The 27,100-nt window shown below is 41.2% G+C and overlaps 1 protein-coding gene across 1 annotated transcript in view; it reads right to left on the reverse strand.

Annotated features, from left to right (window-relative positions):
• PLB1 (phospholipase B1) overlaps positions 1 to 27,100 on the reverse strand; it is a 127,810-nt gene that overhangs the window by 61,853 nt on the left and 38,857 nt on the right. Inside the window, exons 13-21 of the mRNA XM_072991271.2 lie at positions 26,714 to 26,779; positions 24,738 to 24,838; positions 22,226 to 22,307; positions 18,571 to 18,675; positions 13,349 to 13,444; positions 9,583 to 9,654; positions 6,283 to 6,406; positions 3,592 to 3,650; positions 2,313 to 2,386 (exon numbers count right to left, since the gene is read on the reverse strand). Of these exons, the coding sequence (XP_072847372.2) occupies positions 2,313 to 2,386; positions 3,592 to 3,650; positions 6,283 to 6,406; positions 9,583 to 9,654; positions 13,349 to 13,444; positions 18,571 to 18,675; positions 22,226 to 22,307; positions 24,738 to 24,838; positions 26,714 to 26,779 (779 nt within the window). The remainder of the gene's footprint in view (positions 1 to 2,312; positions 2,387 to 3,591; positions 3,651 to 6,282; positions 6,407 to 9,582; positions 9,655 to 13,348; positions 13,445 to 18,570; positions 18,676 to 22,225; positions 22,308 to 24,737; positions 24,839 to 26,713; positions 26,780 to 27,100) is intronic.

Genomic DNA, 27,100 nt, shown 5'->3' on the forward strand with positions numbered 1-27,100 from the left:
CTCTAGGTCAGCAACTATATTGTCTGGGTTGTCCGGGATATCCAAAACTTTCTGATATTATTCCTCTGTGTATTCTTGCCACCTCTTCTTGATGTCTTCTGCTTCTGTGAGGTCCCTTCCATTTTTGTCTTTTATCATGTCCATCTTTGCACAAAATTTTCCTCTAATATCTCCAATTTTCCTGAACAGATCTCTGGTTTTTCCTTTTCTGTTATTTTCCTCTATTTCTTTCCATTATTCATTTAAGAAGGCCCTCTTGTCTCTCCTTGCTATTCTTTGGAAGTCTGCATTCAATTTTCTGTAACTGGCAATGATGCGGCTAAAAAATATTGTAAATAAATAAATAAATAAACTTTCCCTATCTCCCCTGCATTTTGTTTCCCTTCTCTTTTCTGCTATTTGTAAGGCCTCGTTGGACAGCCACTTTGCTTTCTTGCATTTCCTTTTCTTTGGGATGGTTTTTGTTGCTGCCTCCTGGACAATGTTACGAGCCTCTATCCAAAGTTCTTCAGGCACTCTGTCCACCAAATCTAGTTCCTTAAATCTGTTCTTCACTTCTACTGTGTATTCGTAAGGGATTTGGTTTAGATTATACCTGAGTGGCCCAGTGGTTTTTCCTACTCTCTTCAGTTTAATCTTGAATTTTGCTATGAGAAGCTGATGATCAGAGCCACAATCAGCTCCAGGTCTTGTTTTTGCTGACTGTATAGAGCTTCTCCATCTTTGGCTGCAGAGAATATAGTCAATGGTACCAGATGATAATATTAGCAGTTTGTCAACATTTTGAGGGCTACAGGTTTTGTAAGCCTGGCTTATGGGATCGGAATGCTTATGGCAAGCAGGAGAGGACAGCCTGCCCCATGTTCTTGGGCTACAACTCCTATCAGCCCATGCCAGTGTAGTCAGTGGCAAGAAATGATGCAAAATGCTGCTCAGTAACATCTGTCAGGCCACTCTTTGCCTATTTCTCTGTTTTAGGAATTATGCTGGCACAAATGTTTGCTCCTGATAAGCTCTCATAGTAAAGGTATCTCTTCTACCAGGACATACCAGATATTCAAACCTCTACAAAACACTTCCCATAGTTCTAAAATAATCTTTGTTTTTTGAAGCTTTGATCTGGAAATCCTGATTTTTTAAAAAAAAGTAAACAAAAGAGGCAATATATAGCTCAGTGTTTTCAGTATCTAGCTGCAGGCCAGAGTTTGGGAGTTTGATTCCCCATTATGCCTTCTTGACAGGAGCTGGTCTCGATGATCCATAGGGTACCTTCCAACTCTGCCGTTCAAAGATTGATTGATTGATTGATTGATCGATCAATTGAAGCAGATCTGCATTATCAACCTTTAAAAGGTTGAAGAGTTATTTCTTCCTGACAGAAAACAGTGACTGCTGTAGTTGTGGAACAGCCATGGCTGTTAGTCAGACAAGTTTGGATGGCAGCAGGTTGGAATGCGGCAACTTTAGAACTGTGATCTCTTATAGAGAATTCTTAGTATGTCACTAAATAACAGTTTGCACCCATCCTTTGGATGATGCTATGAGATTAAAATTAGCTATACTGATGCATTTATGGTAGAGGCACACAACCACAAAGAACAGGCACTGAGATGTTTAACATTTGTCCACTGTACTGAGAAGTGCTGTACAGTTGTTTACCTCTATCACTTCTCACTGAAGAATACATGTTTGGCACAACTTGGACATGTTATCTTTGGACCACAATACTGTGGGCTAAACCGCAGAAGCCTGTGCTACAGGGTCAGAAGACCAGCAGTCGTAAGATCGAATCCACACGACGGAGTGAGCTCCCGTTGCTTGTTCCAGCTCCTCACCAACCTAGCAGTTCAAAAGCATGCAAATGCGAGTAGATAAATACGTACCACTTCGGTGGGAAGGTAAAACGGCGTTCCCTAGTCACACTAGCCATGTAGCAATGGAAACTGTCTTCAGACAAGAGCTGGCTCTACGGCTTGAAAACGGGATGAGTACCGCCCCCTAGAGTTGGACACGACTGGACTAAAAATGTCAAGGGGAACATTTACCTTTTTTGAGAATAAAACTGGATAAATGCATATAGTTTATTTCTGCCATTTTGCACTAAAGTGGAAAAGGCTATATATATCTGTCAGTACATCGAAAAGTTACTTTTTTGAGATTACATCTTCCAGTATAACCCAGCCAGCATGACCATGCTATCTGGAAGATTGTGGGAGCAATCATGCAAAAAAGTAACTTTTCTATGTGCTAAGGCTTGTCTACCCATGTATGTGGCTTAGTGGTTCCATGGAGCATAAAGACAAGACACCTACCTCCAGGCCAGCCCCCGATACTCTGTGTTCATATCAAGCATGTCACTTGGTTTTGATCCGATACCATTACCAGCCTGCCTTGAAAAAAACCAGACAGATAGAAAGGTTTGGCTATTCATGTGCTCTGGATTTTCTTACTTGTTGTTCATAATGAAACAGTCCTTTTAAGGCTTTGGCTCCAGGAACAAGGGCACCTGACCTTTGAGATGGAGGATTATATGATAATTAAAAAGCTTCTCCATATGACATTTTGGAAACTCAAAAACAGCTGCTTTGTACATCATGTTCCATCAGCAAGATTTGTGCTTGCATGAAGTAGAGCTCAAAAAAATCTTATGAGCATCGCTCATGGTTAACTGGGCAATGAACTGGAATAGTCACAGAGACTGGCCACATCATCTCACCTGTATACTTCCTCCTATTTCGTCTTTACAGAATTTTAAAAATGCAGCATAAGTTTGGTTCATGTGCATAAATATACAGCTGGATCAGAGGTCAATGCGACACCCTGCATCTAAATATAGGGCTAGATATGAGATATTATATGATAAGAAGACAGATATGGTAGGAAGGAATATCAATGAAGCTTATACATACTACTAACAGGGTTGGTTCAGGTGTGTAACTACTTTACACAAGGTGTGGTGGCCATTTTATTTTCCATCAATGGTGATACCTACAAAGTAGCTATGACAAATGAGCAAGGCACATTCTCTGTGCTTTTCTCTGCATGGAGGGGGAAATGACATCAGGCTTTAAACCATGTTACAGGAAGGAGAGAGATTGTGGGAGGATCCTCATGATGTCATCCAACCTGCCATCTTGGTTGGTACCAAGGTGGGATCCAATCACTTCTCTGCCCTGTATCCATCCTGTGTCTTAAAACTGCTGCAAGCTGCTATGGGATGTCGAAGTGGGCTGAGCTGCATGGCAAATTGGGCAAAAGAAAAATAATAACTACTTCTTCAATACTGCCTTTGCAAAAATCTGGCACTTGTTATCCTCCTGTGGCATTGCCCTTAGCTTACATTGCAATTGTTATCTCATTCAGATTGGTCCTCCAACATTGGCCCAGTTAAGAGAGGGGGTTCAGGGAAGAATAATATTTCCCTACACAGCTTGCACCACAACATCTTCTCTCTCTCTCTCTCTGTCTCTGTCTCTCACTCTCTCATGAAGCAGCACATAAGCCCAGTAGCCTCTGTCAAAGGATGAACATTATGACTCAACAGCACCACAGAGGGTGGGAGAGGATGGCAAAAAAAAAAAAGCACTCTACCGTCAAGGAATCCCCCAAGGCAGCTATTACTTGCACATCAGCTGGTTTCAAAGCATGCACTGTAAAGGGAGGAGAAAAAAAGTTATTTTTTATTTATTTAAAATAAGATGTATTTAATCTTGTAACAGGAAGGAGGATTATGTTTTTTGTATGGTTGTATAATATAAACCGGCCTCTAGTATATGGTAATGTTCCAATAACAAGACAAGATTAACTGGATGAAATTCAGGAGAGTGGGTAAAGATACATTGAAGGAAATCTCCCTGGTGAATTCCGTGGTGATACTGCTGAAATAAAGAAGGCTTAGGAAAACCAAGGATTAAGGGTTTATGGGTTTTGTTTGTTTGTTTGTTTGTTTGTTTTTTGATAAGAATGCTGTGAGATGCTCAGATCCAGTCCTCCACTCAAAACAAATTTCTGTGTACAGAATTTGGGTCTCTTGCACTAGGCTCCAATTAGGTTTCCACTAAACAAGCAAGCAAGCAAGCAAGCAAGCAATCCACACACTAATTTAACCATTCTCTAGAAAATAAAGCAAGGGAGTGAGGAGCAGAATAGAAAACACTGTTAAGGAACAGTTAAGGAGGCTTCTTTTTAGATTCTTTTTAGATCACCAGAACTCAGGTAAAAAGATGGGATTGGGGCATTTAAGTAATGTGCGGTGCCAACATGCTGAATGGTGCCAGACGTTGGTGCTTCATATTCGCCTGGCACCTTTTCAGATGCCAGCATTGTGAATGGACTAGTGTTATCAGTACTACAAGCACCATAATAATAGGTACTTCTGTGGGGTAGCCTTCCCCTGAGCTCCAGTGCCAGTATAAAGCCTGGAGGAAATGTCCATGTATTTAGTTGGATACTGGTAAGGCCCAAGGTGTCAACTATAGCAGCTAATGGGTGCATTTTGCTGCCTGCCTGGAAATGTGGAGACAGGTCGATTTCTACTCTTCCTCCTCCCCTCACAGTTCTGGACTACCATATTACCAAGTTAGCTGAATTTTATCCAATGTTGGGGCTCATTTTCCCAGATTCGCTCATAACCTTTTCCACAGTTAGCAGTAGGTTCTCAGTCCTTGAGATGTCAACGTTAAAACCTGAAACCAGGGAGTGGGTCTAAGGGTTGGGAGGGGTCCAACACTGTTTGGCTACCTCCACTGCTATGAAATCACAAGGGCCCACCCTGTGACATGAGAAAGACCCAGGGCCTTGACATCTCTAGGCCTGGGAAACTGTTCCCTAGGCGATCTTAACCGCCATGACAGTTGAAGTGGTGTCAAACTGCTATAATGGATAAGTGTTATTGCTTGTGTCTATGCTTGTAAACTGAAAGCATCATTTTACCAGCAATATTGTAAAAGTACAGCAAAGTACAATATACAAAGCCTTTACATTATTGTTAATTGTTTACAGAAACGTTTAGTTCACCAATTACTTGAAAGGGTGATTATTTTTAACTCGCTGAGCAAGCATATCTTCCAACTAGCTGAGTAAATGTTGCATCATCATATTTCAGTAAACTATGCAAACTAATTCCAGCATATAAGCAGCTGTTCTCACACAATGAGGGAAATAAAGGAGAAAGAGCTGGGGCACCTTGAAGACTAATTTATTGTTACTGGAGATAGGAGCCTTCTATAAGACATGAACATCTATGAAGCATGTTCTTGCCTATAAAAGCTGAGGGAAGTTGTTGTAAAAACTGATGTATGCTTGTTTATTATACATTATTTTATAACTTAATAAAACTTTGTTGTTGTTTAGTCGTTTAGTTGTGTCCGACTATTCGTGACCCCATGGACCAGAGCATGCCAGGCCATCCTGTCTTCCACTGCCTCTTGGAGTTGGGTCAAATAAAACTTTAAACTTATGAAATTAAAAATAAACATTAGATACCGTGTTTCCCCCAAAATAAGACAGGGTCTTATATTAATTTCTGCTCCAAAAATGCATTAGGGCTTATTTTCAGGGGGTGTTTTGTTTTTGTCATGTACAACCATCTATAGTTATTCATATACAGTCATGTCATCTTCTTCTGGTTGCTACACAATGGTGGAGGGTGGGGTTTCACTGAACTGTGGTTTATTTGGGGGGGGGTAGGGCTTATATTACAAGCATCCTGAAAAATCATACTAGGGCTTATTTTCAGGTTAGGTCTTATTTTCAGGGGGAAAAGGTAGCATTGTGTAAACATCTGTTGTCCCACTGAACTCAGTAAGTGTTGCTTCTGAATAAATGTGCATAAAAATCACATCCACACTTGAGTTCATCATTTCTTATTGCCTTGAAAAGACTCCTTTTATTAAATGGTGTACAATCTGAATAGCAGCTCCCTAGCATCCTTCCAAACCATTCTTTTCCAGCCCTACAATCCAAGTTTCTTTAATGTCTGGGTCCATAGATGAAAACTGTAACATTGTATGTATACATAGTGTATGTGGTCTGCCACTAATCGCTAATTTGCATATTTTTTTTCTGAATAAAGTTACCTTCTGTGCACAAGAACCACAGTTGAAAGTGTGATACAAGTGTTACTATTATTATTATTTTTACTCCATAAAGCCTTGGAAAGAGGACACATACATTATCTTCGTATAAGGAAGAAGCAGACAGCAAGGATACAATATTCAAATTGGTGGTGAGTAATAGCCTTTTCTGTCATCAACTTGGATATCAAGAAGCAGCTTAGGTTACCTGAAGCAGGGTAGTTGACAGATGGAATTCCATCCTCACACAGCAACTGGCTTCCGTAAACTGAGGTGATTACATTGGCGTACGTGTAGTTGCTATTTCTGTGTGTCATTAAATATGGCTGGTCCTATGGAACAGGGATACCCAAGTCAAAATGAAGAGATGGTAACGAGGAGCCCTCTAGAGGAAACACTTGTGTTACAAATGACAGTCTTCTGTATCTAACAAGGGCCAAACTGTACAAGATGGCAGGACATGGGCAATTGGACATCCTACACCTTAAGAAGATGAAAGACCCTACTATGAGGGATGTCAGACTAGGAATATGTTATTCTCTGTGGGGTGTGTGGAGTGCCTGGGACTCTGCCTCTACACACCACATTGTTTTCCCAATCTAAATTACCACCCCAGTCTTCTGTTTGTTCCACAGAGAAACAGGTAAATACCCTGGAGATAAACAATTACTTCAAAATGTGTCTTAGATTAAGAAAATGGCACAAGGGAGAAGGACCTTCAAGGAATCCTTGCTACCTCCAGCATAGAGACTGGAAAAGTTGAATCACAACTTTGTGATTGCCCACTGGTGCACTGGCCATGTTGGTTGTCATATACTCTGAATTCTCATCTCCAAAAGCAATTCTTCCCATCCCTGCCCCCAGCTCTGAACTGATTGGTCTCTTTACATTACCTGCACTTTACATGATCTACACTCTAGATGACCTACACATGCCTCTTTACGTGACCTACAAAAGGGATAGCACTTTTCAAATACTTGAAGGCTGTCATACAGAGGAGGGGCAGGATCTGTTCTCAATCATCCCAGAGTGTAGGACACACAACAATGGGCTCAAGTTATAGAAAGCCATATTTCAGTTGAATATCAGGAAACACCTCCTAACTGTTAGAGTCGTACGGCAATGGAACCAATTACCTCAAGAGGTGATGAGTGTTCCAACACTGGAGGCATTCCAGAGAAATTTAGACAACCACCTGGCAGATATCCCTTTGATTTGTATTCCTGCACTGAGTAGGGGGTTGGACTTGATGGCCTTATAGACCCCTCCTGTGATCCTACACCTAACTTTACAAACTTACCTTATGCAGTAGCATAAGGTAAGTTGCCATTTTGTACATTTGTACCCAAACAAATGTGGCACTTCCATCCCTTGGTCAAACAAGTTTCTAGTCGATCCAAGAAATTGGAGGATCACAGAGTATCTCCACAATGTTTATTTGTCCCATCCTCTTTACACAGGGAAGGAAATGCATGGAGCCAACTTTTGTAAATTAGCTCTCAGAATCCTCCAACCAGGATGGTCACCAGCCATCCCACAAAATAAACTTTTCTAACTCTTCATGGAGTACCCAATTCCAAAAGCTGCAGAGTTCCAGGCAGACAGTATGAATGTGACATTCAGGACAGACTAAATAAGGCCATTTCCACTTGATATTCCCTGCCAGGAGTATAAACAATGCAGTTGTCTGACTGTCTGTCTGTCTACAGTGGTGCCTCGCTTAGCGATGTTAATCCGTTCCGGAAAAAAAGCTGCTAAGCGATTTCATCGCTAAGCGAAATTTAAAAGCCCATAGAAACGCATTAAAACACGATTAACGCGTTCCTATGGGCTAAAAACTCACCTTTAAGTGAAGATCCTCCATAGGGGCAGCCATTTTCGCTGCCTCTTAAGCGAGGAAACACAGCGGGTGGCCATTTTGTTTTCCCGGCGGCCATTTTAAAACTGCCGATCAGCTGTTTAAAAAGGGTTGCTTTGCCATGATCAATTCCCCGTGATCATCGCAAAGTGAAAAAACCCTATAGGGACCATCGCAAAGCGATCGTTTTTGTGATCGCAAAAACTCCGTCGCTAAGCAATTTCGTCGCTCAACGGAGCTATCGCTATGCGAGGCACCACTGTATCTATCTATCTATCTATCTATCTATCTATCTATCTATCTATCTATCTATCTATCTATCTATCTATCTATCTATCTATCTATCTATCTATCTATCTATCTATCTATCTATCTATCTATCTATCTGTCTGTCTCTCTGTCTGTCTGTCTGTCTGCCTGCCTGCCTGCCTGCCTGCCTGCCTGCCTGCCTGCCTGCCTGCCTGCCTGCCTGTCTGCCTGTCTGCCTGTCTGCCATTTGGATTTCTACCCTGCCCATCTAGACCAAAGGTCTACTCTGGGTGGCATTACAAATTTAAAAACAGGTGTTGAGGTTAGTCATTTGCCCAAGGTTATGTTGAAAGGGAGAGACACTTGCGAACACTGATGAAGCCTCCTCTGTCTTTCAAGCTTTTTCTTCTCTCTCTCATTCCCTTGTGCTCTAGCTACACAGTACAGATGTGACATCTTTACTTCCTTCTCTGTTGTGACTCAATGACTCTTTCTCCTTCCACAGTAATCCCTTCTCAAACCACCTTCACTGCACTGAAATCTGAAAAGTAGTGGTGTTCTCGACAGGCAGCAGCAACTTAGGGTCAAGCTAGATGATACACTCTGAGCTTACAGTATTTCCTCCACATGTGGAAACTGGAAAGGCTTATTACAGGTCTCATTGCTGAAACATGGGTATTTGAGAAAATCTGCCAGGAAAAGTAATAGGTAATCAGAGGAAATATGCATTTCTTTCGCATCTAGTTTGACTTTGAGGCATCTTGTCTTTTTTTTTAAAACAGAAAATGCTTTTCTCCCTTCTGTATGTTGCAGCACTTTGCCTGAGACTGCTCAAGATATTCTGCTGCCTGAGGTGAACGACAGGATGGCAGCCAAATCAATCCATTAGAAATGTGATGACAAACGGGCAGTTAACTCCTGCTTATTACTGGTGCTAAGAGACTATTCTGCCTTTCATTTTTCAGTAGGCTAATTTTCAGTGCTCAGGGCAGGTTTTGTGGCATAGGAAGTTCAGCTTTCTTCCCAAGGAATCTGCTCACTCACACAGAGAGACACCACATTTTCATACATATACCTCAGGCAATTGTCTTTCTTGCTCACTAGCAAGGCCAGCACAGCCTCTTCTCTGTGTAAGACTAGGCCACTGTTGCATATCATCTACCAGAAGGCTAATGGTCAGTTGGATTGAAGTGTGTGTGTATATTTCCTTCCCATGCTTGCAAATTTTGCAGCTTATAGGCCCCAGAGGAAAGAAAAATGGTTGTGGCAATACAAATTTATCCCTCCAACAGGACCGTGAAGAAGAGGTAGAAAATACATCTGTCAAATCCTAATGGAGTTAATAAGAGTAACATTGTACTGTACTACAGTATGTTTTCTTCTTAAGAAGATTCACTTTACCTCAGTTGGACAGTTGAGGGTTATCGTATTTTCAAGCTTCTGTAGTTTTGTCTTTTGCCCAATAGGTTCCAACTGTACCAAAGGAAAAAGAAAAAAAAGAAAAGCCCAGGTGAATGATATAACAATGCTTTGTAAGCAATAAAACCTATAGGAAAAGGGATAAAATAAATTGCAAATTCATTGTTACAGTCTGTTACAGTCTGATGTTTGAGTTTAAACTTTATTTGACCCGGATGGGGTTACTTGCTTTATATTTTAAAAATCTGAAATCCATGGAAGAGAATAGAACAATATAAAATATTTGGACAAAGAGTCTAGACACATACACAGAGCTTGAGAGAAAAGTAGGGACACGGGACAGGGCCTTCTCTGTTTCCGCTCCCAGACTTTGGAACTTCTTAACATAGGAAGCCAGGCTGGCCGCACCTTGGCTGTCCTTCCACAAGAAGGCAAAGAGCTTTCTCTTCAGGCAAGCTTTCCCTTGTGACTGGCTACCTGAGTGAGGTTTTTTTTAATAGATTGTTATGCATTATTGTTTTGAATATGTTTTTGACGTTGTTTTCATTTACTGTCTTTTAATGTGGTATTTATTTGATCCTTTTTTGTATTTGTGTACTTACTGTTTTTAGCTTTAAACATTGGCTTTTAATGGTGTAAGCCACCTTGGGTCCCTTTTAAGGGAAAAGGGGGAGTAAAAATATTTTAAATAAATAAATAAAATATGTACATGAATAAAATCCTAGAAAGAGATTGGCCCTTACTTAGGCTGTGACTGCATTGATACATCATGTGGAAAATGCTCTGGGATTCGGACAATCTGATTTGCATTTTCTTCTTCTGAAGACTACACGACATAAAAATCAATGTGAATCACTTTGGAGTTTCTGCCTTCAATCTGTACATATTTTGTTTTCCTTTACCTTGGACATTATTTTTTTTTAATCAAATGCCTTTCCATCCATTCAGGCAGGGTGATTGCAGAAGCTGACGTAGAGGGGTTTGTAGCCATGTGTTTGAACTAGAGATGGGCATGAACCAGAAAAAATGTGGTTTGTGATTTGTGGCTACCCATGAACTATGAACCATCCAAACTTTTAAAAAATAAACCATGCTTAGGATGATGGGAAACTAAACCACCCCAGCCTGCCTCCTGCCCCCTTTCCATTGCCCCCATCATCTCCATACCTGGTCCTGCCATCTTTTTCTCCTCCTCCATCGCTGCAAATGGGTGATCTGGTACCACAGGGCCCCAAATCTGGCACCATGGGGTACTGGATCACTCATTTGCAACTCTAATCTGCCCCAGCCCTTTTCCCACTGCCTGCCTTGCCTTTCAACCTTGTCCTGATGCTTCCTCCTCCTCCCCTATCATTGCCAATGGGCAAGCTGGTGCCATGTGGCACTAGATGTCCCATTTGCAGCCCTACAGCCTGCCCACTGACACCATAATCTCCCTACCTGGTCCTGTTGCCTTCTCCTCTTCCTTCCCCTCCTCTGCCATTGCCATCTTGAGAGACAGGGCAAACTACCCTTCCACGAGGCCCAGCCTGCAGTTTCTGAACATGCCCCACCTGCCCACCGATAGGTGGAGGCACGCACAGAGACTGGAGATTCAGCTCCCAGAAGGGAAGCCAAGCCTACTCTGTCTCAAGATGGCGACAGAGGCAACAGGACCACCGGTTGGGAGGTGACAAGGGCAGCAGGAGAGGGGTGGATGCAGGCTGTGGGGGCAGGGGGAACAAACCAGGAAGTTCATTAAATCATGAAAAAAGTTTGTGGTGGTTCCGGTCAGTTGAGGTTTGTTATGATTTGGGGTGTGGAGATGGTTCGGAGACAAGTCAGTCTTCCAGGTTGACAGCAAAGAGAATCACAGAGATAGTAGGTTCCTTCACCAGCAGTGTATTTACAGACTATGTACAATGGATCTACAGTACATATATCAGTCAATAGACTCAACAATACACTTTCAGTAAATAAATGGAATGCACTTTGTGCAGCAACTCTCCAACATAACACTCCAGCTTCACCACAGGGTGCAGCACTTATATAGTTTGAACAGCCAGTCACTGGGCACATCACCCGATGTCTTCTCCCGGACATTACCTCATGTCCAATACACATTCCATGGATTGCATCAGCCTCATGTGCTGACTCTGTGGCTGCACACCCGTTTTAAGATGGATGCCTATTAACAAACTTTGGTTCATGTACAAAAGAGTAAATTCTCTACTGTGGGTCATAATATCCTGACAGAGTTCATCAGTTTTGAGGAACTCAAACCAACCCAAATCAATGAACCAATGTTTTTTAACGAACTTCATGGGCTGTTTGTTTTAGCTCACGCCCATCTTCCCATGTGCAACTTCACAGTAGATACCTTCATATTTTTCCTACTATGTGGTGGCACTCCTACTGAGATAAGTAGCCTGGAGCTCAGTGTCTAAGGCTTTGGAGCCAGAAAATACACCATTGCAATTCGCATCAGATTTGTTCTTTATGGTTGATGTTTCTTTGATATAACATCTCTTTGTGTTTATTAGGGTCACGGTGCTAAGGGTGCATAGGTTTTACTCAACATTCTCCAGCTGCAGTCTTTGCAAAATCACACCACTTTAGCAGTGAGGAAAAACGTTTCCTCTGCTGCCAACTAGAAGAGCCAATTTGCTCCAGAATAATTCAAACGTATGCAGATACAGGATGAAACTGTCAGTTGGGAAGCAGAGACCCACAAATAAATCCACCATATAACTACAGGTGTGACTATTTTGAACAACCAACAACTCCATAATCAGAAATATGTTTACCTGCAGGGTAGACACAACCCGTTAATCTACTACTAAGGACATTTTATGTTTCAGTGCTTTTAAATTACTGCAGGTTTTTTTTTTTTTACATTCTGCACATCATTTTCTTAGCTTTGCTTCCCAAAGGTGGAAGATAAATCCAAATGGGCTCCTAGGCATTGATCAGGATTTCACTGAGCTACTTCCCTTCCAACATCACCTTTCTGAGTTCCCACATCATTTTAAAAAATATTTAAGGTGCAATAAACAAACAAATGTCCATCAACCATTTGTTGGCCATCGTTACAGGAAAACAATCCATTGGCCAGTGGGGTCTTAAACCTCATTCTACTAGCTCCAATAGATACAATTCTTGGATTATTATGCTGCGACACACCACAGTCTTTTAAAGGAGAGGCAGGAAACCTGTACACATTCACACCCATGTTGATGAACAGGTATGAGTAATTTTCATTTCGTTTTTTTTCTCTCTGAAACGTCTGATGGTTAAACCTCTTTGACTAGTGAATTTTGGTGAATTCTTCAAAAACAAGCTGGAACTATTTTTTCATCTATCCATACTGATCCAGTTCAAGATTTACAGGTATCCATAGCAGGAAAAAGTTGCACTTTTTCATATGTGTTTCAAGGAAGGGCTTCCCAGAATCACACTCCTAATTCAGCACTTACAGGGCTGAATACACAGGCATACAAACCTAGATTTTATACATTCAGAATCCAGGGCCTTGCTGGACAATTCCCACTTTCAATCCCCCCCCCATTTCATGCCAAAGAGGAAGAGATTTGTGAATTTTAGAACTGTCCTATAAAAATCAATCTGAGGTCAAAATCTTGTCCACTGCTAGCTGATTTGCCAGTCCTTAGTCCAACAAAATCTGGAAAACCACATCTTGTCCATCCCTGACTGAAAGATTTAAGAAAATCCAGGATTGCACTGAGATTCAGTCACAGTGACCACTTACCATGTTATTCCACAGACCAAGAGCAGCTAGGGTGTGAGTCTTCTGATGAAAGTGGAAGCAGTCTGCGGCAAAATAGGAAGAATCAGGCAATCCTTGCTAAGGGGGGGATGGGGAGGGGATAAAAGACCAAGAGCAAAATAGGTATATTTATTCCCAACATGGTAAATATATTTATAATGAGAGAAGGCAGAATTTTGTGGCACCGTAAAACAGATATGTTGTCGCATATACTTTTGAGGACCAGAATTCCCTTCACCTGATAAACAGAAACCTGCCTGCTACTGTCAACAGCAAATCAAAATGGTCATTAAATTCAAGAGGTTCACCTTGTGAGAGCTTAAAGGTACATCAGGTTGGCATAGTGACTGTACACGGAACAGGAGCAATAAGTTGCTGGGATGGGTATAGAGATACATAGACGTATTCCATCAATCCCTTCCAAAGATATGCTCACGTAATGTGGATTGCAGACCAAATATTAATAAGTGTGCCTTTTTAAAGAAAAAGCATGCTGCAACTGGCATGTTTTCTTTTGAAGGGGGGCAGCAGCTGGAGGGCCACAATCAGGAATGTGCTCTTCACTTCAGTTAGGGCCCATGCCAGCTTATTGTCAAAAATCTCATCCACACCCTATTTCTGCAGAATCCTAATCTTGATCTAGAGCACATTCTTGACAGTGAACTCGACGTTAGGGGGTGGAAAGCTTAAGCCTAAACATGCTTTTTAAGAAACAGACGTATTGTAAAGACTTGTTTGAGCCACAGGCACGGGGGAAAAAGGGTTATACACAGCAACTGCCTTTTAAAGGGTTATACAGAGCAACTGCCTTTTACAGGGAGTGAATAGCCCTTTAGTGTTTGTTTGATAGCACTAATGCTAAAGCTGTTGCTTGTGCACTCGTTAAACAGTGACACTCCAGAGGCATTCAACTGTTTTTCTCTATTTGTCCTTTGTACCATTTGGGAATGAAAGCGAGATGAGTGATCGCCCAAACCCTGTGAAACGCTGCAATCCACACCCCACTTTCCTGAGTAGTGATACATTCCAGGTGTGCAATCAGACTTAATTCCTCTGATTGGAAGCCTCTGGAGTCAGATACCACACTGTATTATTAAACTCAAATATCACGGTAAGCAGGCAGAGCCTATACATGTCCTATCATATGAACTCCTTGTGTTCATAGTTCTCGCTTCCCATCCAGTCCAAGAGGATCAACTTGAAACAGGTTTTGTTGTCATTGTGGCTGCTGGTTGAAAGTGCATTATAGTTGTTTCTGTGCAGGTGTGGTGGGAGAACACCATAACACCAAGTACCCAGGGAAACTGTATACCAAAGTCATCCATAACAAATCATACTGATGAGCTGTGATTTGCTATTTTTTTTAGGAGAGATATCCAGTGATTAGAAAGGGATCAGACTTGGGTGGTTGATCAGTCGGCAGTTGGCAGCATCCTGAACTATCATGGTAATATAGTGGCAACCGACCCACACCCACCTCTGTCTTTTAGTAGTTGAAGGACATCCTTACAATGAATAGAACACATTTTCTTACTGTCAGAGGCATCCGCTACTCAAGGAGGACAAATGGATCAAAGCACCAGGAGTACCCAAAATAGAAATCAGAACACTGTAGGAAAAGGGGAACGGTCTTGGACGATGACGTGAAATGCCCACAGAGGTTCTGTCATCAGTTACATAAAAGAAACATTCCTCCCCTTGAAATGCTACAAAATAGGAATCAGATACAAATGTTTGAAATTGCATCCTAACCTGTTGTACTAATTTTTACTGCAACAATTTTCCTGATATGGTAAAGCCCAGTAAAATCTGCATCTACAGGAAAAATACATTTGTGAACTGAGATGAGAATAAAGGACGTGTCATTTAGACCAGACACTTTCAATCAATAAGTGATGCTTCTATTTTTGACCCTTTCCTTTGGCTTTTATGCAAAATGCAGTTTATTGTTCTTCATTCACAGGTAGCTTCCCACTCCATCTAATTAGCAAAGAAATCAGGAGGTTATCAGCTAGCCTTCTAGAGCACGTTGGTCTGATTAAAGATGTGTCTAAAAACTGGGCCTGCTGAGTACTACGAAACATTAGCAGCTATTGTGAAAAAGGTAAAGTAGCTGGTCACCATGCTGTTCAATAACAATTTATACCAGAATCAACAACATAGCACCTGTTTTGGGGTCATTCCATTCATTTGAAGAAGTGTGCTTGGATACACAAAAGCTTATGAAAAATAAAAACCACTTAGTCTTACAGGTGCTACACTGCTGCTACTGTTTCTTGTACAATTTGCAGCCATTGTTACTCCACCCTTCAATAGTGGGGGTTGTAGTTCCAGTTTTAAAATAGATTTTAAATATGTTAATTCAGTGATGTTTTAAAGTAATACTTCATTTCATACTGTTTTAATATTTCAATGCATTCTTCCTTTTTAATGCTGTAAGTATTTCTGAAACTCATGTTACATGCTGTAGCATTCACCCTGCTCATGAATATTGATGTTGAAATTTGCATGCACCAATAGGAGTTGGTGGGGTGGAGTTAAGTGGGAGAAAAGGAAAAGGAGAGAGAGGTAGAGTAGGCCAGGGGTCCCCAACCCTCGGTCCACAGCCTGGTAGTAGGCTGTGGTCTTGGCAGGACCAGGCCGTGGAGACAGAACTCCCGCCCCCCGCATGCACACATCCATGCATGCACGGCCCTTCCCATCGATCCATGCACCCTGCCCACCCGTGAGCACACCCCACCCATTCACACATGCGTGTGAGTGCCACCCACCTACCCGTGCGTGGGGGACGGCCTGCTCCCTACACACAGACCCCACCCCCCAACTGGTCCGCAGTTTAGAAAAGGTTGGGGACCACTGGAGTAGGGGGTTGAGAGAGGAGAAATAAGTTTGTTTAGTTGAGAGTTAGCAACACTGACTGGACCTTTATCACTTGTAACAATAAACAATTTCTACTTGGTTTTTAAACGTGTCATTAATCGTGAACAAAGTTGATGTAATCAACTGGTGGCAGCTGAATGACATGTAGTGTGCACCTTTACTTGGTGAAACGACCAAGGGCCACGTGGGAACGTGACACATGCCACTGTGGATCCTTGAATAAAGAAAGGTGGTACATCTATGTGCATGAGTATGTGTATGCACACTTTTGTGTCCCCACCATATTGTGGCTGGAATCCTGGTCATATACTTACATGTATGACATCATCAGACACATCATTTTTCAGAGTTTAAACATTTCTCATTCACACACCACCACCACCAAAGCTCCTGAAGCTTCCGAGGCATTCCTTTCATCGTGGGCATGCTGTTGGGGGCTACAGGACAGGAGTGACATCTAATTTCCAAAAATCACTGCTGATGGGGTGATGTTACCAATAGCAGCAATTTTTTTGAAATATGAAGGCCCTGCCCCTATTTCATGGCCTCCAAAAGTTTCTCTATGATGAAGGGAATTCCACAGAAGCCTCAGGCAAAATCTCATGGATGATGGCATCATCAGTTTTACATGTTGTAGCGGCATAAACAGGAGTACAGCTTCATTCCTGCTTAAAAGACAGCTGTCAAAATCAGTGGGACTTGAGATGATCCTGATCCTCTTTGTTTGTTTTTTGTATGTATAGTGTTTGTGGTCTGGGTGCTTCCCTTTCTTTCAGGGGAACCACTCTTTCCATGAAGGATGAGGTGCACAGCTTGAGCATACTTCTGGACCCAGTGATATCAATGAAATCCCAGGTAGCATCTGTGGTCTGATTCACCTACTTCCATCTAAAGTGGATTGCCCAGCTGCATCCCTACCTTGACACAGGGTCCCTCATCATGCTGGTCCATGCATTGGTAGTCTTGAGATTCGACTATTGCAATGCCCTCTGCATGGGGCTGCCCTTGGGACTGTTACTGAGACTGCAGCAGATCCAGAATGTGGCAGTCAGATTAATGAGTGGGGTTAGAAAATACCAACATATTTTCCCCACCTTGGCCACCTTACACTGGTTACCTAAGCTTCAATATGATGGTATTAACCTATAAGGCCCTAAACGTTTTGGGACCTCAATATCTAGCTGAGTGCCTCCTTCCTATTAGGTCTGCCCGTCCAGTAAGATCATTACAAGCAGGGCAGCTGAGAGTTCTGACCCTGAGAGAGGCCTGCAAAATGACAACCAGAAATCGGGCCTTCTCAGCAATAGCTCCACATCTGTGGAATACCCTCCCGCCTGAATTCCGCCTGGCCCCCTCACAGTCCTGCCAAGACCACAGCCTGGTATCAGGCTATAGACCAGGGGTTGGGGACCCCTGACCTACTCTACTCTACCTCTCTCTCCTTTTCCTTTTTAAAAAAATACTAAAAACCTAGTTGTTTAGACAGGGCTTTCCAGATCAAATTACATCCTGATGCAATAATGCTTCCGATAACATAATACCCAATTTACCACCATGTTTTCATACTATTTATTTTATTATGTTTTGCACTTTATAATTTATTGATGTTGTTATGTTTTGTAAACTGTCCAGTGTGCTCTTGGTTGCCAGATAGGTAGTATAGGTAGGTAGGTAGGTAGGTAGGTAGGTAGGTAGGTAGGTAGGTAGGTAGGTAGGTAGGTAGGTAGGTAGGTAGGTAGGTAGGTAGGTAGGTAGGTAGGTAGGTAGGTAGGAAGGAAGGAAGGAAGGAAGGAAGGAAGGAAGGAAGGAAGGAAGGAAGGAAGGAATAGATAGATAGATAGATAGATAGATAGATAGATAGATAGATAGATAGATAGATAGATAGATAGATAGATAGATAGATAGATAGATAGATAGATAGATAGATAGATAGATAGATAGATAGATAGATAGATAGATAGATACATATGCATGCCTGAGTCTCCACGTGCACAGACACATACCAATGTTTCTGGTTAAGTCACATCATACGCTACGAATAGAAGTAGAGAACAGAAAATATTTAGTGTCCACAGGCCCAAAGTATGTTACCCCTATCATATGAAAAGATGGGCTCCGATATTTTATTCCTAGTGGAAGAGGACTAGAAACATCAGATGTTTGGTTGCAATGCAGCTGCTTAAAGCAGTTGGAGACAACCCTGTGCCCTCCAAACTCTTTGGATTACAATGCCTATGCTCTGTATTTGTGGAGGGTCCATCTCCCCTAAATTAAAGCAAATGAATCTAAAAAGGGTCCATGTAAATGTATGGTTTGTACTTTACCGAAGTCATAGGCATTTGTGCCTCTTCCAAAAACGGCTGCACAACCACCGTAAAATCTTCCCTTGTGTTGTATCTTCCACTCTGAATTAGGCGGTGAGTTTCCTCCTAACAAAACAAAATCCATAGTAATTGTTTCTTTCCTGATGCACTACACGAGGGCCGCTGAACCTGAAACAGGAAACAATTACCTCAAGGAAGAGATATGTGGTAGAGCACAAATTAGTTTTACATCACTGTTTTGGTTCACAAAGGAAGATAGGAATGAGCCTCCATGTTATGGGAAGGCTTTGTGTGACTGCAGCAGCTAATATTCTGACAGCTGCTACAAGCCCCTGCAAGAGCCCCTTCCAGCTTTCTCTCAGCATTGCACAGTGGTTTATGTGCTTTCCTCCCTTCTTGGACTCAAAGCAACAGAGGGACACAGGAAAGTTGCAGGCAGCAATGGAGACAGTTGTTGGAATCACAGCTGGGGAGGCTTCTATACATGTAGAGCTTTATTTACAGACTCCTGCAGAAACTAATTACAGCACAAAAGCTGGAATTTCAGTAGTTGCCATTTTTCTCACCATTGCATTGGCAACCTCCATTAGCCAAAATGGTGAGGAAAGAGACAGTAACCCCTTCCTTCTTTTTATCTTACCACCCTTGTATTATCACAATGACAATACAAGTTGTTGGAATTTGCTGTAACATTCTAAAACCACCTTTCTCAATAGTATTTTCTTGGGGCTGCAATTTTGATTAGGAAGGAAAGCATGACACACATACATGTAGCTACTCTGGAAAAACTGTGAACCCTGCCCCTCACACTCTAGTTTCTGGTTTTAAAAGTTGGGAGGTCTAGTCATGTCTCCCCATGCAGTCTGACCCTGAACCTGAAACCACAGCCTTCTTTCCGGCTGTTTCTCTCCGGTCTCCTTTCTTCTGTTGCTGCTCCTACCCTTCTCCAGACTGCTTTTGTTCATTGTCCTACTGAACCACATTTCAAAGCTGAAAGACATGTCCTTCCTGAATCCTTTGCCTTAATCCTTATTTGTCTCTAACCAGGTCACCTAATACTTAGTGAGCAAACATAGCTCCTCTCTCTCTTCCAGCCTCTTTGTCCTTTCTGCCAGTATTCACTGAAGAAGCTGCTGTATGCTTTTCTCCATGTTAGAACAGCAAATAGAGATTTGGGTTTGAAGGATTTACAGATAGCCAAGAATTAGGAAAAGACCATGTGGTCCTTAAGGTTACACAAATGTAAGAACAGGGTGGTACTTTTTATCAGACCACTTTAAAAAAAATCCAAACAAATTGCAAGCTTTCATGGAGAAAATTCTATCCCATCATGCTGAGCACCATCACTTCATGGATACTGCAGAAGATGTATGGATAAGAGTCCCCAAAAACCTGTCTGTGCCAGGTTTCTTTGTGTGAAGTGAGCTGAGACTTGGGCTACAAACATCATCTGGGAGGGATGTGATCTCAAGCACCATCTCTTGCAGCATGGTTGGGATTTTCCATCCCAATCTTCAGACAAAGGTTCTCCAACTTCTAAGACAGCTAAGATGATTTGGTCCCGATAAATGGGCAAAATGAACATTTACCATTCCCTGTGCAATGTCATGTTGTGAGCAGTATTTCCATTGAGTGACATCCAGAACCCAGCTACCGTAGAGGCAAAAGACTCTGCTCATGCCTTTACCTCTTTCAGGGATTCCCTCTCCCTCCTGCAATACAGACTGTCCCATTCATCAGAGTCCCCACATGTTATATAGGGGGCCAGAAGAACTGCTTAGGGAACAGGTGTCTTGGAAAATCTGCTGCTCAAGGTACAACATGAAAAAAATGGATCCAAATATAATGAGACTTTTGACCAGGTACAACCATCAATCCTAATTTCAGCAAATATAATTATGTCAAAAGTCTAATGATTCAGAGCACCTTAGGGCTCCACTGACAGCATCTCCACTGAAAGCAATGCTAGCTAGGTTTGGTATAGCTTACTCAGTACCTATTGCTTTGAAAGATCCGGTTGAGTCAAGAACAAAATAAGCTACGTAGATGAACATAAGTAATAAAACCCTCTGTATTCAGTAAATCTTACCAATGAATGCAAGCATGGCAAGACTGATGTTCATTATATGGAGACACTCTGAAGTGCCTCCTAGGGGAAATTCTGTTGTGCCTGGACGTTAAGAGTGAGCCAGTGATCTGTCACTGGAGTGAGTGAATGATCCCAACTCTGAAGAAAAATTACCTTTCCCCAGTGATGCTGATTGGGTGGAACATCAGATATAGATGCTCAGCAGTTCCTGTGGGATCAGTGTGTACAGTACCAAAGCAACAGAACACATTGTTCTCCAGCAATGCACAAAATAAAAAATAAACATGCTTCTAACAGAAATCTACAGGTCTGAATTTGGGCTCTCTCTATTTAAGGCAGGCTAATGAAATAGACTGAAATAACACTGGATTGCTCCTTATAATTTTTTTAACCATTTTTCTATTATGGTACAAGCTGTGGTCCCTTTTCATAGTGAAAAGGCAGCCATACTATTACAAGGCATCACTATGTATGGAGGCCAAGTACAACAGGGAAACCTTTGAATACGAGAAAAATATTTCTGACACTTTTTAAAAATTAAAACTGCCCATGTAAATATGCTTCTGCATAATGTGCCTCACTCTGCTCCTACAGCCTTTAAAAAAGGAATGAAACATAAAATTCAACTACAAATTTATTCAGAAAATACCACTGCCTGGGAAATGAATAAATAATTCAGAACTCAGAAACACCCCAGAAGGTCACCTCTCAGCCATATCTTTCACCCACCCTGGATTGCCTATAGAGGTGCCAACATAAAATGATACCAATCAAACAGCTAGCAGGTAAGAAAATCCACCCAAACTAGGCCCCCCCCCACTGCAGCTCCCCACCACCCTTTCCCCACCCTCCATTTTGTCCTTTTTAATTGCCTTGAAATGGCCAACTATATTCCTCCAAGATGGCCCCTGAACCTCTGGAAGTTGCGTACTCTACCTTAACATGTAGGGTGCTACCATAGTTTTAGACAGATATGATATTTAAATGCATATATTTGTATGTAATACTATTCCAGGGCTCACATGCTCTTTTTGCTGGGAAACCATCACTGCTAGATAGCACCAAGTCTAGTGTGGAGCCTCTGCTCTTTCGAAAGGGTCGGTTTCTGTAGCAAAGAGTACCTTAGAGTAACTTTGAACTGCAGAGCTGGAAGGGACCCTATAGATCATCAAGTTTAGCCCCTGTCAAGGAGGCACAGTGGGGAACTGAACTCCCAGCCTTTGCTACAAGTCTAGCCCCTTGATAATGATTCAGAAAGTAGAGTAATAATCAAGGACTGTTTCCTTTTTTTCTGTTACATCATCTACTCATGACAAATTGACATGAGCAGCTCACATAGCAATTACTAAGAAATAAGCTTTAACTGGCCAGTTTGCTTCCCATTGGGAGTTGAGATGGGAAAGCTTTTTGCATGATAGCTGAGTGATGATGGCTGCTTTATGAAAGAAACTACAATTTAATGGTTGCTTGCAACTTTCCCTTGAGAAAATGAATTTGGCAAGCAGATTTTAAAGAGATAAGTAGGAAGTTCATTATATTACTTCTAGTTCATCTGTATATCCTTACCTGATATCTTCTGTTGAAAGATTCCAGCAGCTCAATTTCAGCAGAGTCATCATCAGGGTTCAAAACACAAGTACACAGAGATCTAGATAGGAAAGGTGGTGGTGGGGAAGAGCGCATCATTTGTCAATTTGGTTACATATATCTCTGCCTTTCTGTCTGATACAAATGATGCACATGGAGGAGAGAGGGAGCTAAGCACCCTTTGGTTTGACCACCAAGTGTTTTCCACCTCAGGCATAAGGAGGTTCAAAGTCCCAACATTATTGTATCCAAATTGCAAATCGATGTTCACCAGCTTCTTTACTATCAGAGCTTCTCCCACTTTTAACTGGTTCATATTGGGATGAGTTAAGGTGGAAATTAAGATATCTTTCACAGTCAGCACTTACAGCCAATGAAAAACCAGGAGATGGAGAAACACTTCATGTTTTATTTTCCTACACTTGTGATCATATTTTGCAGCAATATAACATAGTCAAGTGACACCTTTAAGACTAACAGATTTGTTATAGTTATTATACAGATTTATTTACTAGTATAGCCTGAGCCTTGGTGGACCCAAATCTCACATCCTCAGGTACAATAACAATGGAAGTTGATATTTTTTTGTATGTTCCTCGGACATTGAGACTGTAAGTTTTTATCAAAATAAGAGCTGAGTCCCAGTGTCTATCCCAGTGCCTAAAAATAAATAAATAACCAAAAGTGATGGTAAGCCAGATCTCGCCCTCTCACCAACAAGAATCCAGAGTCCAGCTCCATGTCTTTGGAATTAAGGATTAAGGTATCTAGCAAGTCAAATTGCTTAGTTACAGCCCGAGTCAGAAAGTCTCACTGTACAAAAGCTGATCCTCTGAAATTACTTCAGACTTGAGAAATTGCCAAAATGTTTATGTTCAGAAAACATGAAGAGAGAGGAGTGTTTCTCCTGGCCTAAATGTGTGCAGATATCACATGCAAACTCTGTGGGCACACAGATTGTGTTTCTGCTCCATTTCTATTGTTCAGCTTCTACCCTTTCCGGTCATATTGTTGCCAGAGCTAAGGGTCAACATTGTACTCTCACCCTTAATTTTGTGTACTGAAGAGTAGCTTCTGGCTGACAGTTAGATATCCCTTCAGTGCTGATAGGAAAAAAAATATGATTGGCCACAAATGAGTAGAATGGAATAGGTGAGGGAGTGCAGGACATGCCATATGAAAAACAACTCTGCTTTCCAACAGAGAGAAAAGGCTGCGACTCCTGTTCACTGCATCTTTGCCTCACTCTTTCCAGTGCCAGAATCAACCCTGCTATGTGAACATGACTTCTGTCTGGCTCAGTCAGTCAAAACAAGAGCATTTTTCTCTCCCTTCCTGATGTCCTCTCAGCATGCAATGTTCACCTCTGTATTTCTTCCAGCCTCAGTCCTACAGTGCAATCAGCAGTCCTTTTCTAATGAACATGGAACAGTTCCTCAGTTTGGAAATGTGGGATGCAACTGCTACCTTTCAGTGTTTGCTCTGCAGTTTCTCTTGAACAAATGTCACTGGCCACAAGTATAGGCTCATCACACAGTTCTAATAACTTGTCAATGCTTGGGAGAAGAGCCTAAGAGAGATTAAGGAAGAGCTTCTCTGATCCTTTAGAAAAACGATTATCTCAAGATATCTCTGACCTTTTCTATCTTTCTCAAATGCCCTGATTCATTATAGGAGAGAATTCTGAAGTAAGCAAAGCAAGACAAGTAACCGTTTTGGCTCAAAGCTGAGCACATCATGATTTATATTGACTCTGTGTGTGCACTAGCATCACTGCAATTAAAATGCATTTCAATTTGCATGGCAATAAAACTTAACATGGTCGTCTGATGCCATGTGCCACAAAACTATCTTTGACATTAACTACTTCCTCCATGTACTGCCTCTTATTCACTATGAACTATACTCTCTGATATATGTCTCACTTTTCTGACCAAAGAACTGGCACCCAAGGTGACTAATACGATCTATCTGATGGACACTGTTCTTTATAGTAATATGCCAAATATTTTCTTGCTGACTCCTTTTATAGGCCTTTTCCCAATATTTGGGCCTCGCGGGGCAAGACATGCACATTCTGGTAGACATAACAGATGGGATTTTCTTCCTTATTTCTTGTGTGTACCATATTTTTGAGAGCCAGCCACACCTCTTTGCTTTCTCAACCGAGCCTATTTGTAACTTTTTTTATTTTTATTTATTTTATTTATATCCCGCCTATCTGGTCAATTTCTGCCCTAATTATTAGCTTTATGAGTGGGGTCGCTCATCTACAACAAAAATAAAAGTATTGAAGTCATGAAGACTAAGAGATTAGTGAAAGTTTTTGGATTACATTCCACTCCAAGTCTGTCTATTTCTCCAAAACACAGAGTAAATGTGTATTATACGCATAATGTAATAGTCCAAATGATCATAACTAAATGCCTAGTTTTCAGAGACAGCACAACTATGTCTTAGTTGTGGCAAAAACTAAAATGCAAATTCAAACCTCATAATTAGCCTGGGACAGTAGACTCTCTTCTCTTGATAGAGTTTCCTCAGAGTTACTATGTGGAGGATCGTCACCAGGTTCACAAATGCTCGAGGGACCTGCCAAGAGGTAAATATAAAATGGAATAGGCAATAACCATTTCCCAGCACATGTGGTTCTTGAGACCATGAAAAGGTTACATTTTTGGACTGCAACTCCCAGCAACCCCCAGTTAGCATGGTTAGGAGATTCTGAGCATTGTATTCTTAACAGTACTCCCCTAAGCAATCATGTGTGAGCTCTGTTTGGACCAGGTCAGACTTGACAGAAAATGATCAAGGACCCAAACCATTTAGGGCTTTATGTTAAAACCATGAAGCTGGCAGTAACCAGTGCAGGTAAACCAGAACTGGGGTGATTTGGTCAGACTTCATCATACCAGGAACTGACCTACCCACTGCACTCTGGACCCTCTGAAATTTCTTTACCAGCTTCAAGGGAAGCCTCACGTAGAGTACAGTACAGTAGTCCATTTTGATACTATCAGTGTGTAGTCCAATCATCTGGGCCTAGATCAGTTTAGACCATGCTGAACAGGATCACTTTGAGGTACAGTATGTCATTTGCGGTGATCTTGACATACCCATGCAAGAATTGACCACATCACACTTCAAGCAATCCTGTTCAGCATAATCTATACTGATTTTCTTTCCATTTAAAAGGACAGAAAAAAACAACATTAATCCCTTTCCTGTCCCTTCCTCTGTGCTTTGTCTAAGCCATTTAATGATTTTTATAAATGGAAAGCTTCCTTGCCAATCACCTCTTTTCTTCTGTATTCTAATATCTTTTAGTTGAAAATGAAAATTTCTCCTTTGGTAAGTAGTTCTTAAAGTCATAAATATAATTCAATTTACAGGAAAAAATATGGTCAAAGTTCACTCCTTTCTTTGTTGCAGCAGGAGATGTACCACACAATTCACGGACACAGTACTCCTGCAAAGGGCAGTTATGAAAAAGAAAGGCTTCTTTTTAGTTGCAAGAAATCACCCTGTGTCATGAGAAATTAGGGAGACACATTGATGCATGAGATGGGGCACTATGTCCAGGAAAAAGCATGCACTACCGCCATACTTGGTATGGAAAACCCTCCTTAAAAGTATGAGATCATAACAAGGAACTTTCTACAATCTGCCATTCAGCGTGTAGCACAATACATATCAGGGGTATTCCAGCTGAAAAAGATCAGAACAATTTAGCAAATGTCCATCTAGCCATGTATAGTAATCAGCTGTGAGGGATTCAATAATCACTAGTTCTTGTTCCATAATTCAGGGCAGAAACTGCTTTTCCTCTGCTGTCATGTGCTTATGTTGCTCTCTTTAGATCTGCTGTTTTTTAAAAATATATTTGTGTGCAAACTGTTATGGGAATTTGTTGAAAGGATGGGGTAAACCTCTAATAATTAATAAAATGAATAAATATTCTAGAGTAACCTGTTTTCTTACAAACAAGGATGTGCTGCTGGAAATCAAACATTTCTGATTACTGCATATGATTGTGAAAGCTAGACAATGATGTGATACTGGAGGAAAACTTTATGGATACTATGGGCTGCCAGAAAGATAAGCCAGTTCTAGACAAAATCAAGCTTGAATTCTCACCAGATGCAAAAATAACTAAACTGAAACTATCATACTTTAGACATACCACAGCAAGACAGCTCATTGGAAGAGACAATAATGCAAATAAAAGTAAAACACAGTAGAAAGAGAAGAAAATTAAACATGAGATGGATTAATTCTACAAAGGAAGCCATGGCTGTTAGTTTGCATAATGTAAGCAGGCTGTTAACGATAGGATTTTCTGGAGGTCATCAATTTATAGGACTGCAATAAGGCAGTAGCACCTTGATAGCACACAACAACAATGACCTATTGAAATTCCTATTATTCTTTCTGCCCTGGCCAAGCAGCAATGTTTCTTTTAAATACCTCATTATGGAGTATATCCAGAGCTGACTGTATATTTCTTGTGAAATTCCCAGGGGAATAGCGAACCTATAAAAGATAACTTCTATTGTTAGGAACCTATTCAGTTATTACTGGTATTAAATACAAAATTTGTTGGTTATATCACCTCAAAATTATATAAATTTGGAACTGGAATTACTTTCTTTAGGTATGTTATTAGAGGGTTTTGAGAACATTGTATACTATGAGAGCAGTATTATTATAGTAGACAATATTGTGTACTAAAATATACATATGAATGGTCTAAATGTTTAAACAACTAAGAAGACACCAAGATGCAAAAAACAAATAATTATAAGCAACCCATGTAACACAATGTTTAATAAGCACAAACTGAATGCAGATAGA

The sequence above is a fragment of the Pogona vitticeps genome, chromosome 1 (assembly GCF_051106095.1).
Source record: "Pogona vitticeps strain Pit_001003342236 chromosome 1, PviZW2.1, whole genome shotgun sequence".
NCBI lineage: Eukaryota > Metazoa > Chordata > Lepidosauria > Squamata > Agamidae > Pogona > Pogona vitticeps.